Raw genomic sequence first — 13,924 nt, 5'->3', positions numbered from 1 at the left:
CAGTGTCTCCCTTCTATATGGGATTTAACTTAGAAATAGGGTATTTGGAGCTTCTGGGCTGAGGGATGAGTCTTTGAAGTGGTAACACCTGAGCACATCAACGAGCTTGTGCAAAATCTGTAAGACTATTAATAGTAAAAATGAGGGCTGTCCATATCCCACAGAAACCTTGATTTCTGCAGAGCTTTGAACCTCCTGGGTCTGTCAGTGTGCCTTGTCTGCTTCATCCAGCATTTACCATCATGCCCCTGTCAACTACCGTTAGCCCTGCAATAAAATCCTTTATTTTTCACTCTTGTAAAAAAAAATGAGGGCTGGCTAAGGATGTAGCTACACTGTGCAACAGTTGCCTAGAATCCCTCAGTGAGGGGCTGGGGTGTGACTCAGTGGTAGAGCACCTGCCTAGAATCCCCCAGTGAGGGGCTGGGGTGTGACTCAGTGGTAGAGCACCTGCCTAGAATCCCCCAGTGAGGGGCTGGGAGTGTGACTGAGTTCTGTCCCTGGTATGCACATAACAAGCCAGATATAAAGGCACATGTTTATAATCCCAGTGCTAGGAAGTGGAGGACAGGAAGATCCCAGGGCTCACTGGCCAGCCACCTTAGCCAAATCTGGAACTCTAGGTCTCAGTGAAGAGACTCTGTCTCAAAAACTAATGTAAGAAAGAATACCTGAGGCTCAACTCTGACTACCACATGCATGTGCACCGACACACACATAAAAATTAAAATTAAAAATTAAAACAAAATAGGGCCTCATAAGGGGTCAGCCAGTGAAGTGCTTACTGTGCAATCCTGGAAACATGAGTTTGGGGGCTGGAGAGATAGATGGCTCAGTGGTTAAGAGCACTGACTGTTCTTAAAAGGACCTGGGTTCAATTCCCAGCACCCATATGGCAGCTCACAACTGTCTGAAGATCCAGTTGCAGGGGATCTGACACCTTCACACCAATGCACATTAATAAAACCATATAAAATATTAAAAAAAGAAAAAAGAAACACGAGTTTGATCCTTGGAACCCATGTAAAGATGAAAGGAGACAAGAACATGGGAACAAAGTCACAAAACCAGAGATGATGAAGGAAAATAAATGGGAGACTTAAACCAATCAAATAAATTACATTAAATGCTTATGGCTGGCTATAAATGAGGTAATACATATATATGTACACATGTATATGCCTATATGGTAATGAACAGGACTTATTATTAAAATTGTAGGTAATATTAACACATCAGATCAATGGTAGACATTATTGTATTAGGCTTAAAAACCTGAAGTCAAGCCAGGGGTAGTAGTATTCACACCCATAATCCTAGCACCTGAGAGGCTGAGGCAGGAGGATCATGTGTTCTAGTAAAAACTAGAAATGGGGATGTGACTCATCTGGCAGAAGTCTCGCATACACTGAGTCCTGGGTTTGATCCCCAGCACCACACAACACAGGGTGATGGTGGAAGCCACCATCTCAGCATTCAGAGGTGGAGGCAGGAGGATCAGGAGTTCAAGGTTATCTATCCTCAGCCACATAGTACATGTGAGAACAGCAATGGCTACAAGAAACACTGTCTCAGTAAATAAAGATAGATAGATAGATAGATAGATAGATAGATAGATAGATAGATGATAGACAGATAGAGGATAGATAGATAGATAGATAGATAGATAGATAGATAGATGATTGATAGATAGATAGATAGACAGACAGACAGAGGATAGATAGATAGATAGATAGATAGATAGATAGATAGATAGATGATAGATATAGATAGATAGATAGATAGATAGATGATAGATAGATAGATGATAGATAGATAGATATAGATGATAGATAGATAGATATAGATGATTGATAGATAGATGATAGAAAGATAGATAGATAGATAGATAGATAGATAGATAGATAGATAGATAGATAGACAAACTTAACTAAAGAAAGGGGAGAAAGACACACAAGTGATGTTGGAGGTCTTAATGATCCTTGTTATGGACAGAGGATCAGAAAACTAGCAAGAATGCAAAATGGGGCTAGGAAGATGACTCAGTCAGTAAAGGTGCTTGCTGGCACGCCTAATGGCCCAGGTTCTAGCCCTGCAAACCCATACGGTGGAACAAGAGAGCCACCTTCTACAATTGTACACTGACATCCACAACTTTATCATGCATAGCACTTGAGCCCTCCCACACACATGCACACACATACAAAATAAAATCTAAAATATAATAAAAATGTTTTAAATCTAGGTGTGGTAGTTGCACACCTTTAATCCCAGCACTGGCAAGGCAGAGGCAAGCGGATCTCTGTGAATTCAAGGCAAGCCTGATCTATAGAGTGAGTTCCAGGACAGCCAGAACTGCACAGTGAGACTACAAAAAAATTAATTTCAAAAAAATAACACAAAGTGCCACGACCCTGAACTCTCAGGGCTGCAGAGTGTTCCACCTGACCTCCTCGGGAGCACGGGGAGGAGTCACCAAAGCAACACTATGATCAGTCAGAAAGCATAATGAACTGAATTGAAAAGGAGTGGAGTCATTCAGCACTCTTGGACCACAATGAAGCCAGGCCTGAATAACAAAGATCTCTGGAAAGTTCCCAGATATTACAAAAATTAAACAAGAAAAAGCCTAACAAATGAAACAAAGATTTAGGTCTCAAGAGAGATGGAAACTCTCTTGAGCTGAGTAAAGCAAGGAAGAAGAAATCCCCAGGATTAAGATGTGTAGAATAATGCCAAAACAGGAAATGTGCGGACTTCAATGTTTCCTTTCAAAAAAATTAAAGTACTATTTTGACATTTCACCTTAAAAAGCTTTGAAAAGGGTACAGCCCAATACAACAGAAAGAAGGAAATCATAAAAATAAGAGCAAACTCAACAACATTAAATGAAAAAAAGCCAGGCGGTGGTGGCGCACGCCTTTAATTCCCGCACTTGGGAGGCAGAGGCAGGGGGATTTCAGTGAGTTTGAGACCAGCCTGGTCTACAAAGCGAATTCCAGGACAGCTAGGGCTGTTACACAGAGAAACCCTGTCTTGAAAAACAAATAAATAATAAATTTTAAAAGGCTCTAGAGAGTGGGTGTACTTCTGGAAAAGAGCACTCAAGGAGCTAGAGCAATGACTCAGTGGTTAAGAGCACTGGCTGCTCTTGCAGTCGATCCGGGTTCGGTCCCCAGCACCCACGTGGCCGCCCAGTCATCTGTAACTCCAGTTCCAAGGGATCCAACGCCCTTTTCTGGCCTCCAAGGATACCTGGCATGCACGTGGTGCCCAGACATACATGCAGGCAAAACACTTGTACACATAAAGTAAACTTGAAAGAGAAAAATATTAGAACTGATAATCCTCTACACAGGCTGCTTAATTACAACAAAAAGGCACTAATGACCAATATCAAGTATTAAGTATCAGTTGCGAGCCACCTGACGTGAATGCTGCTCTTCGGGAGGACCAGAGTTTAATTCCCAACATCCACATTAGGGGGCTCACAATTGCCTTTAACGTCAGCTCCAGCGGATTCAGCACCCTCCTCTGGCCCCCACAGTCCCCCAATGGCATATGCACACACACGCACAGTACGCATGAATAAAAAACAAGTAAATAAAAATTACTGTTTCACAATGGGTGAAACACTGGGCCAGCAAGATGGCTGACTGGATAAAGGCACTTGGTGTACAAGCCTGGTAACCCAAGTGCTATCCCGGAACCTACACACACTGGTTGATTTTAACTACTGGCTTGACATAGCTTAAAATCACCTGGAAAAAGTCTCAGCGAGGAATTGCCCAGGTCAGGTTGGCCTGTCTTGATTTTGCTAATGTAGGCAGGGAAAGACACACCCATTGTGGGTGGTACCATTCTCTGGATTTAGGTCAGCGGTTCTCAACCTTCCTAATACTGCGAACCTTTAATACAGTTGCTCATGTTGTGGTCCAACCATAGTGTTATTTTCATTGCTACTTCATAACTTTAATTTTGCTACTGTTATGAATAGTACTGTATAGCTGTGTTTTCCGATGGTCTTAGGTGACCCCTGTGAAAGGATCGTTTGACTCCTCCCAAAGGGGTCCAGACCCACAGGTTGGGAACCACTAGTTTAGTTCAATAGAGAAGACAGGTGACCTGGGGGAGCACACCTTTAATCCCAGCACTCGGGAGGCAGAGGCAGGCGGATCTCTGCGAGTTTGATGCTAGCCTGGTGTACAGAGCAAGTTTTAGGACAGGCTCCAAAGCTACACAGAGAAACTCTGTGTCGAGAAACAAAAAACAAAACAAAACAAAAAAGCCTTTAATCCCAGAACTCAGTAGTAAGAGAAGAGAGATGTCTGTGAGTTCAGCCTCGTCTATGTAGTGGAGTTCCAGGCCAGCCAGGACTACATGGTGTAGAGAAAGCTAGCTGAGCACTAAACATGCATGTATTCATTTTTGCTCTCTGCTCCTGGATGCGATAAAACTAACCACCCTTCCATTTCTGCATAGGCGCGCGCGCACACTCATACCGAATACTGAGCAATCACACACTGAGCAATCATTGGGAGGGATGTCCCCACAGAACAGATGACAAGTAGAAAAACACACAAAGTATGAGACTGCCACTGCCACATGGCCACACACAAAATCTAAAGATTGTTTTTAAATAACACAAGAGGGAATGGTGGGGGGTGGCTCGGTTGGTAAGAGCACTAGCTTTGAAAGGCTTGGATTCCGTATTTGAATCCCTACCACCCATGGAAAAAGCTGGTTGTTGCTGGGTGTGGTGGTTCAAAACCAACATTCAGGAGGCAGAGGCAGGTGGATCTCTGAGTTTGAGTTTAGCCTGGTCTACAAATCAAGTTCTAGGACAGCCAGGGCTAGACAGAGAAGATAAATCTTGAAAAACAAAAACAAAAAAAAAAAACAAGCAAGTTGGGTGGGACTATGGGCACACCTGTAACCCCAGTTCTGGGGCTTGCTAGCTCCAGGGTGAGTAGAAGCCCCTGCCTCATGGGACTAAGGTAGAGGGTGATGGAGAAGGACACCCTACATCTGGTGGAAAACACACGTGGATCTACACCATAAGAAACACACATATAAACAACAACAAGAAGATTAAATAACACCTAAGGTGGAGGTGGGAGACTTTAGAGGGTTTGATATCTTCTCTTCAGCTCTGAACTTATTTTTTTTTCCTTTATGGGCATGGGTGATTTTATTTGTTTTCTGCTTTGGTTTGTGTTGTGATATTTGCGTGACAGGGTCTCCCTGTGTAGCCCAGGCTGACCTTGATTTCCTGGTCCTCCTGCTTCAGCCTCCTGAGTGCCAGATGACAGGCATGTACCACCAAGCCAGGCTCAAGAAAGAAAGAATTCACGATAGAAAGAATTTCTTTCTTTATCTTTCTTTCTTTCTATTTATCTTTCTTTATTTCTTTTTGTTTCTTTAGGCAGGATTTCTCTGTATAGTTTTGGAGCCCATCCTGAAACTCATTCTGTAGACCATGCTGGCCTCGAACTCACAGAGATCTGCCTGCCTCTGCCTCTGCCTCCCAAGTGCTGGGATTAAAAGCATGTGCCACCACCGCCTGGCTCATGAATTCTTTGTAGATGTTTTTGGGGGTGCTGGGAAGATGGCCCAGGCAGTAAGTGCTATGGCTAAAGCATGAGAGCCGGCATGTAGGTCCCCAGCACAGCTGTCAACCCAGCTCTAAGGAGGCAGAGGTGGGCAAATGCCTGGAGCTCAAGAACTAGGGAGCCCAGCTGAATAGGTGAGAAACCCTGGGGAGACACACTAAAGAAGATACCAAACATGACCTCTGACCTCCACACACAGGGGCACTATTCATAGGTACCTGTGTGCACAGGTGCACACAAACACGCACACGCACACACACACACACACACACACACACACACACACACAAATTAATTAAATAATAATTTTAAATATATTTTTAAGTGTTTGGGGAGTTGACTCGGTGGTTAAGAGCACTTACTGCTCTTACAGAGAACCGCAGTTCTGTTCCCAGCACCCACATTGGGTGGCTCACAAACACCTGAAACTCCAATCCCCAGGTATTTAGCGCCCTCTTCTGGCCTCCAAAGTCACCTTCACTTGTGTGGCAGACACATGCAGACACACATACATAGTTAACAATAGCAACAAAAATATATCTTAAAAAAACATCTTGATAGGTTATGTCCATTGACCAAGTGCTATTTACTAGTTCGTTTTCAGAATGGGGGCAGAGCCAAGGCTTTTCAAAGCCAACACTCCTATGAGCCCAGCTCCCTGCAGTCAGTATGAACCCCGTGGGTGTCCGCGCTTCCCTCAAAGTTCGTCCTGCACCCTTTCTCGCACCTGCACATTCACACCATGTGCACATCACCTCCCCATCCCACCCGTGCCTCACCTGCCCCCACCTCCGGCCCTCTTCAAGAGTGAGCCCCCAAACCACAGAGGCCAGAGCGAGGACACCTTCCTGAGGCATCTGACAGAGAAGAACAGCGCGCCCCAGGCCCAGCATCGTTAGCGCCAGCCGGAGTGCCATCCCCGTGGTGAGTTGGCAGAAGGGGTGCAGCTGTGCCTCTCTGGGGTCTCTCCGTCTCCATGGCCTCCTCCAGGACTTTGACCACCGTCCTAGTGAGCAATCAGACTGACCCGAAGGAGTGAACAAGAAACCTCGCAACCAGGGGAACCACTGAACTAAAGTCCAATTTGCTTGCATTTTCTGATGATTTTTATAAATTTCAGATACTCAGACTGTGGGATTTTATAATTTCATATCAGCGGACAAGGTATGCTTGCTTTTATAGCCTGGTCTTCTCCTCAAAGAGGGGACAGGCCTGGTTTCCTTTATACTAACCGGGAAGGCTGTGAGATTAACCCAGAGCATTAACTGTATCACTGTGTATTGTAATGAGTTCTTTTCAGCTTTTGGTGCTGACTGCAGTCGAGCTGGCCACATTTCACACAATATCAAGCATTATAGAGAAGATGGGAGTTTTCTTCTTTGTAGCTCTTTTAACACACTCTATTTTACTACAGAAATTATTTTAGAGTTTTTAAAATTTATTTATTATGGATATAGTGTTCTGGGCACAAGATCTCATTATAGATGGGTGTGAGCCATCATGTGGTTGCTAGGAATTGAACTCAGGACCTCTGGAACAGCAGTCAGTTCTCTTAACCTCTGAGTCATCTCTCCAGCCCCTATTTTAGAGTTTTTGTATAGACTTTAGTAGTCTGTTTCTAAAATGAAACGTATTTCAATAAGCTGTGTAATTTTTTCCGGTGTAGTTAAACCCATGTTGAAAAGTAGATAAATTTTTATAATCATCAAAAAAAACCATTTTGATAGGTTATGTCCATTGACCAAGTGCTATTTACTAGTTAGTTTTCAGAATGGGGGCAGAGCCAAGGCTTTTCACTGCTCTGTATCAGGAAATCACTCAACACTGACCCTGCCTACCCCTCCATGCATGATGGACGACTGTCTTAAACAGAAGAACAAGGTTCATCCTTTTGAGCCAGGCATGGTAGATGCATGTGTGTAGTCCCAGCCCTCAAGGCCTACGGCAGGAGGATCATGAGCTAGGCTACACAGCAAGACCCTGTTTCCAAAAAAAAAAAAAATGTACACTATGAACTAGAGACAGTTCAGCAGTTGAGAACACTTATTCTTGCGTTGGACCAGGACCCACATCTAGCAAATTAATACTGTCCATAACTCCAGTTCCAGGGACTCTGATGCCCTCTTCTAACTTCCACGGGCACCATGTGTGCACATGGTACATAGACATGCACGCAAGCAAAATACTCATACCCATAAAATAAAATAAATCTCAAAAATTAAAAATACACATAGTAATGAATAGTAGTGGGAGTTGCTTCAGGTCAGAGCTGTGTGATTACAGGAGGCACCCATGAAAAGTATTTATTTGGGCTGGAGAGATGGCTCAGTGGTTAAGAGCATTGCCTGCTCTTCCAAAGGTCCTGAGTTCAATTCCCAGCAACCACATGGTGGCTCACAACCATCTGTAATAAGGTCTGGTGCCCTCTTCTGGCCTGCAGGAATACATGTAGATAAAATACTGTATACATAATAAATAAATAAATATTTTAAAAAAAAAGAAAAGTATTTGTTTAATACCAGATGGCTTACAAGTGCTCCAAAGCAAGCCTCAGCCTGTATGAGGCTCCCCACATTCCCATCTGGTCTCCAAGACACCAAGACAAGGGATAGATAAATGACCTCAGGTGACACTCGACAATACTCTGGACAGAGAGATACAGTAAAGAGAATGGAGTCACTGCCTGGGAGGGAAGCTGGATACAGCAATGGGCTCCTGCCAAGACTCCTGGGCTGGCCAGCCAACCCAGCCTGAGGAAGAACCCAGAAGAGGGGCTGGGGAACACAGAGGGGTGTCCTTCACAAAGGAGCCAGCCATGAGGGCCTCTGTCCTCAGAACAGGAGGACTAGAGCACTGAAGTAGCCTGTGCTTATAATCCTCACATTTTGCTGAGGCAGGGGGATTGTAAGTTTGAGGTCAGCCTGTGAAACATAGCATTACCTTCCACAGAGAAAAAGAGGTAGGGGGAGGAAAAAAATGGAGGGAGGGGGAGTGTCCTTCTTCCCATCAAACATGTCAGGGGTATATTCCTCCATCCACTCTACAAGTCAGGCATTCAGATCAACGTGGACCCAAACTACACACCCACATCACCTGCATGGTCAGAGCTACTTGTCTTTTTTTAATGTACGTATGTAGCTATGTCTATGCATGTGTGTATGTACATATGTATTACACAGGTGAAATGTGTGTGAGGCAAAAAGAGGGCACCAGATCCCAGGGGACTGAAGTTACAGATGACTATAAACCACCAATGGGGGTGCTGGGAATCGAACCCAGGTCTTATGGAAGAGCAACCAGTGTTCGTAACGGTTGAGTCAGCTGTTCACTCCCTCACTGGGATCTGGGCGCTTGAAGCCTGGGCTAGGCTGGCTGATCACCAGACCTCAAAATGGTTTCTATAACCAGACCTCAGCTAGACAAAGCGGTGCAGGCCTGGAACCCCAGCCCTGAAGAGAAGGAACCAGGGGGACTATGCAGGTATAAGGCCAATCTGAACTACAGTGCAAGAGCTTCTCAAAACACACACACACACCACCAGACTTCATCCCCATTTGCCTAACCTGAAAACTGCCAGTGAACCCCACAGCCACTAACCAGGCTCAGATTCATAATCCCTGAACTGCCATCCAGGAGAGTTCTGGAGACTGCGAACCTCAAAGAAATAGGAGGAGGGATTCTAGGGCTCAAAGATGAACCCAAGGTCTAACAAAGAAAGGCCAGTCTCAAGTCAACTGAATCAGTGGGAATGGAGCCCAGGGCCTCATGCATGGGGGCAGATGCTCTACCACTGAGCCACATCCCAGCCCCTCACTGGGGGATTCTAGGCAGATGCTCTACCACTGAGCCACATCCCAGCCCCTCACTGGGGGATTCTAGGCAGGGGCTCTACCACTGAGCCACATCCCAGCCCCTCACTGGGGGAGTCTAGGCAGGTGCTCCACTGCCCAGCTATGCCCCTAACTCCTCACTGGAGTTACACAGATAAGAGCTCTCCTTCTGATCCATGCCCTTAGGGGAATTGTAAGTGAGCTCTCTGCCATGGAGTCCTAGCCCTGCTTCCCATGGTCTTGACAAATCCTGAGACATGGGGACATCACTTTCTTGGAATTTCAAGGGAGGACTTGACGCAGCTTTGCCCAGGGAACCTACCAAGAGTACCGGGGTCACTCACCTTCTCCAGCTTCTCGAAGTGCTCCCGAAGGAACCGCAGTGGCCGGTCAGGCTTGGCCACACAGAGGTGCACGATGCATTCTTTGAGCACCTGCTGGATGCCATGCTTCTGCACGTACATCTCGCATCCTTTCAGAGAGTCCTCGTCCTCCGAGTGGAAGCAGGATGGGGAGGCCATGGTCAGAATGTCTTCTACAGTCCTGTGAAGGAAAACTAAAATCAGCTTTAGGAGGAGCCGGGGAAGTCAGACTGTTCTGCTGGTATGCTCTATGAAGTACATGTGGGCTGGGCCTGGTGGTGCAAGTCTGTCGTCTCAGTTACTCAGAAAACTAGGGCAGAGGATCGTGAGTTCAAGGCTCACCTAAACAGGATCAGCCTATACAACTTAGTGAGAATCTGTCTCAAAGGAAAAAAGGAAGAAGCGGGGGTAGGGCTGGGGAATGTGGCTTAGTTGGTGAGTACTTGCCTAGCATGCAGGTTTCACCGCCAGGAGCAAAGAAATCCTCCCTGGTGATGCATGCCTGTAACCCTGATCCTACTCAGGAGGTAGAGATGTGAAGATAAGGAGTTTAAAGCCAGCCTGGTCTGCATACAACTTTGTCTTTAAAAGGGGGGGGGGGGGCACTGAGAGGATGGCTCATTGAATAAAACACTTGCGGCCCATGCATGAGGAGAGGAAGTCAGATCTCTAGCACCCGCGAAAATGCCAGGTGGGCTTGGTGGCCTACAATCCCCGTGTGTGGGAAGTGAGCCCAAGAGATCCCAGGGACAAGCTGGCTACCTAGACTAGCTGAACTAGTGAGCTCTGAGTTCAAGAAGGAAGCCCTGCCTCAATACATATGTGGAGAGTGATCACTGAAGGCACCCAACACCAACCATGGACCTTCTACACATGTACATGCATTATATGCATCTGCACACGCATGTGAATATGCATAGGCATGTACACACACACACACAACTGAATTTTCAAAAAACCCAAAGGGTTGCACATCAGCCATAGAGGGCCTGCCCTGCGGGTATGATGTTTTGCTAATGATTAGTCCCAGTGAAGGGTGGTGTGACACCAGAAACCGTATTTGTCAAAGGCCTTTCTCTGATGAGTGGGTTCAGCCCTTCCTTACCTCTGAACAAATTCTTGCAGAGATGGAAAAAGATCAAGTACAATTTGTATACGGTACGCTCTCCATTTCTGGGAAATTTGAGGTGGAATAAGTTGGATGTCTGGAGCCCCCACTATGGGAACCATGCTGTCGGATGGTTTCATTTTCATCCACCCCCTCCCCCTTTTTAAGGACACCGTTGTGGAATATAGATGTTGTCACTATCTAAGGCCACAGCGGGGGCAGTTGGGGCGGGAGGGGGAGGTGCTGTCAAAGAATTGAGGTGACTTGTTAAATGGGGAAAGGAAAGGGGGTAAGGAAAACAATGGAACAGAGCTGGGGGCGGTGGGAGGGGGCTTGGAAGACGGTAACAGAGGCCCAAAGGCTCTAGAACGCATCAGTGTGTGCCCTGCGCAGGGTTGAGTCACAATGTCCAGATCACCGCCCCTCCCCGCACGGATTGGAATCACCCAGCCTAGAGGCCTCAGGGTTTGAAGGGTCCCCATGATGGCGAGGTACACCTGGTTTCGGAGGATGGGGATTCTTTTCCACTCCCACCCCGTGACCCCGTCCCCGGACCCTAAGCCCACTAGAGGAGCAATTGGAGACGCCCCTAGATGGTGGTGGGTGCATGACACCCCCAGATCGTGGTAGGTGCAGGGTGACCCCAGATCCTGGCGGTGCAAGCCACACGCCCGACCCTGTCCTGGGCGCTTGCGCAAGGGCCTGGCTCCACCTCGGACACCAGCAGCCCCACCACCACCACCATTCGGGTGGCCCTGCGGCCGATCCTGTCGCTCCCCAAATCCCTCCTATCCCTGTGAGTCCCCCAGTTCCCGCCGAAACCCAGCTCTGGTTAGGGCCAGATCCCCGTGCAGACCCCACCCCAGCTTGCGTACCTGTAGATGCGCGGTGCCCGAGGCCAGAGGCAGCTGCGCGGGGACGCGGGGACGCGGGGACGGCGAGCGGGTCTCCGCACTGCAGCGGCGCCGCCCTCCGCCCGCCCCCGCTGCGCGCCGCCGGCCGCCAGGCCCAGCGCACCGCGCCCGCGCGGGTCGCCCACCGACCGCTGCCCTCCCCAGGGCCCGTCCCACTGCTATTTCTGAATAGCGACGACACACCGGAGCCCCGTCGCGCAGGCCCCGCGCTGCCGCCAAGACCTGCCACCCTAACCCTCTCGTCCTAAGCTCGTCCAACCTGGCTGGTGCAGCTAGCTCCTCTGGGGCCCAGATGCTCCCTCTGTTCAATGTACACCACCCTGCTCTGTCTGAGCTGTCACCCTGGAGGGGAGGGAGGGAGTCGCATTCAGTGCCTGCCCACTCTAAAGCCGAGGCCTGTAGCAAAAATTAGCCTCCACCCATCCTGTCCTGCGCCATCTGCTCCTGTGGGGACAGAGTCCATCTTCTAAGTGATCTAAGCGCAGGAGAAAGGATGAGGCTCACAGGTACTGGCTATAGTCAGTCACCTGTCCACAACCCATCCGCTCACTGACTTGTCCACACTCACCGGCTCATTCTTCCACTCACCTGTCGCCTCACTCACACACCAGTTCCCACATCTGGGCTTCCATTCATCCACCCCGTCCCCACACTCATCTCTCTACATTCATCTGCTCCCCACATTTGTTCCTCCGCGTGCCTGTCCACATTCCCTAGCTCTCAGCTATACCCCATCGCTCTGCTGCCTGCTATCTCTTGCCTTATTCACCAGGCCACCGTCTCATGACACAGGCGTCCTCCGCGTGGCCACCACCGTGCTCTCAGCAGGTTTGAAGGTGAACTGGTGCAATAAGGGCTTCCTGGCCTGAAACAGGCTCTAAAACTTCGTAGCGTGCAAGGATGAAGCTCGGGTTCCCATCACCAGCTCTGCACAAACTGGGTATGGTGGCACACACCTGTGACCCCAGCACATGGGATGTTGAGACAGGAGAATCAGCTCAAAGCCATCCTTGCCTACAATAGCAAGTTTGAAGCTACCCTGGGCTATATGAGAGTCTGTCTCAAATCAAATCTAAAGTTAATAATAAATATAATAAAAATAAAACAAGAATATATGTAATAAAATGAACAAAAATAAGGAGAAGATGCAGCTCCCACATCCCCAACTTTTCCCTCCAGCTTGCCTCCCAACTCTGTCCACATGACAGGCACACACTTATGGTGGGCACACCTATTAGGAAGGGGTCTTTTTTCAAGAATTTAAGTCCCATCTTACCAGAACCAAAACTTGCCTCCCATAAGTAACTCATGCTCTTGAAACTGCGTAGAATTGCGAGAGACCAGCAATGGATGGGCATAGCCTGCCTTCTACATCACTGCCCATTTCTCTCTCTCCTGCCCCAACTCCTCCTGGCGCCTGCAGGGAACATTAAGCAAAGTCAGCAAAAAAGAGCCATTTTTACCCTGGTACTTGGGCTATGGACTTGAATGCTCCAGAGCTGCTCCCTTTCCTCTCCCTTCTTCCCACTGTCTCCTTTTTTCTCTTTTTAAAAAATACTAAATTCAAGACCCAGTCTGGTCTCAAAATCAGTAAAGATGGCCTTGAACTCTTGATTTTTTTTTTTAACCTCTACCTCTTAAGCGCTGGGTTTACAGACATACATCACATGCCTAGATAAGGGCTGGGTTTTCTCTACTGAGGAACCCCCCCCACAAGATTTTCTGGACTTCCCTGTAGAGGCTACCCTTCGTGGTGTTCCTTGGGATAAGAGAGGTGACCCTTTCCAGTAAACCTCAAGAACAGTCCAGAAATCACAAGGCGCTCACACCAACGGACTTCGACTGAGGTGTACCACTTCAGATGCAAGTCCCCTTGGACTGTGAGTGTCCTGTCACAACAAGAACCTTCTAGGTCCGGGGCTGGCCATCGGGATGTATGAAACCAACCAGAAACCTGGTCCCTGGGCCTTACAGCAATGTCTTCTGCTGAGCCCCATTATGAAGGCAGTTCCTGCCATCCTCAGATATTTCTGGAATGCTCTAGTAACCTATTTCATGGACCTCAACTTCTTGAGGCATTCCTCCCAATGCTGCTTCC

At 47.7% G+C, this 13,924-nt stretch overlaps 1 protein-coding gene across 4 annotated transcripts in view; it reads right to left on the bottom strand.

Annotated features, from left to right (window-relative positions):
- Positions 1-13,924, bottom strand: part of Prkar1b (protein kinase cAMP-dependent type I regulatory subunit beta) — a 137,914-nt gene that overhangs the window by 107,308 nt on the left and 16,682 nt on the right. The window contains exons 1-2 of one of the 4 annotated variants that reach the window (XM_041648348.1): positions 12,415-12,550; positions 9,787-9,985 (exon numbers count right to left, since the gene is read on the bottom strand). In XM_041648348.1, the coding sequence (XP_041504282.1) occupies positions 9,787-9,963 (177 nt within the window). In that variant the 5' untranslated portion in view covers positions 9,964-9,985; positions 12,415-12,550. The other 3 variants (XM_041648347.1, XM_041648346.1, XM_041648349.1) reach the window with 3 other exon arrangements.

This window comes from Microtus oregoni, unplaced genomic scaffold (assembly GCF_018167655.1).
Source record: "Microtus oregoni isolate MIOR12 unplaced genomic scaffold, Mior012 000003F_ref0000135, whole genome shotgun sequence".
Taxonomy (NCBI): domain Eukaryota; kingdom Metazoa; phylum Chordata; class Mammalia; order Rodentia; family Cricetidae; genus Microtus; species Microtus oregoni.
The sequence above is the reverse complement of the archived record's forward strand: the minus strand, read 5'-3'. Positions and strand labels throughout refer to the sequence as shown.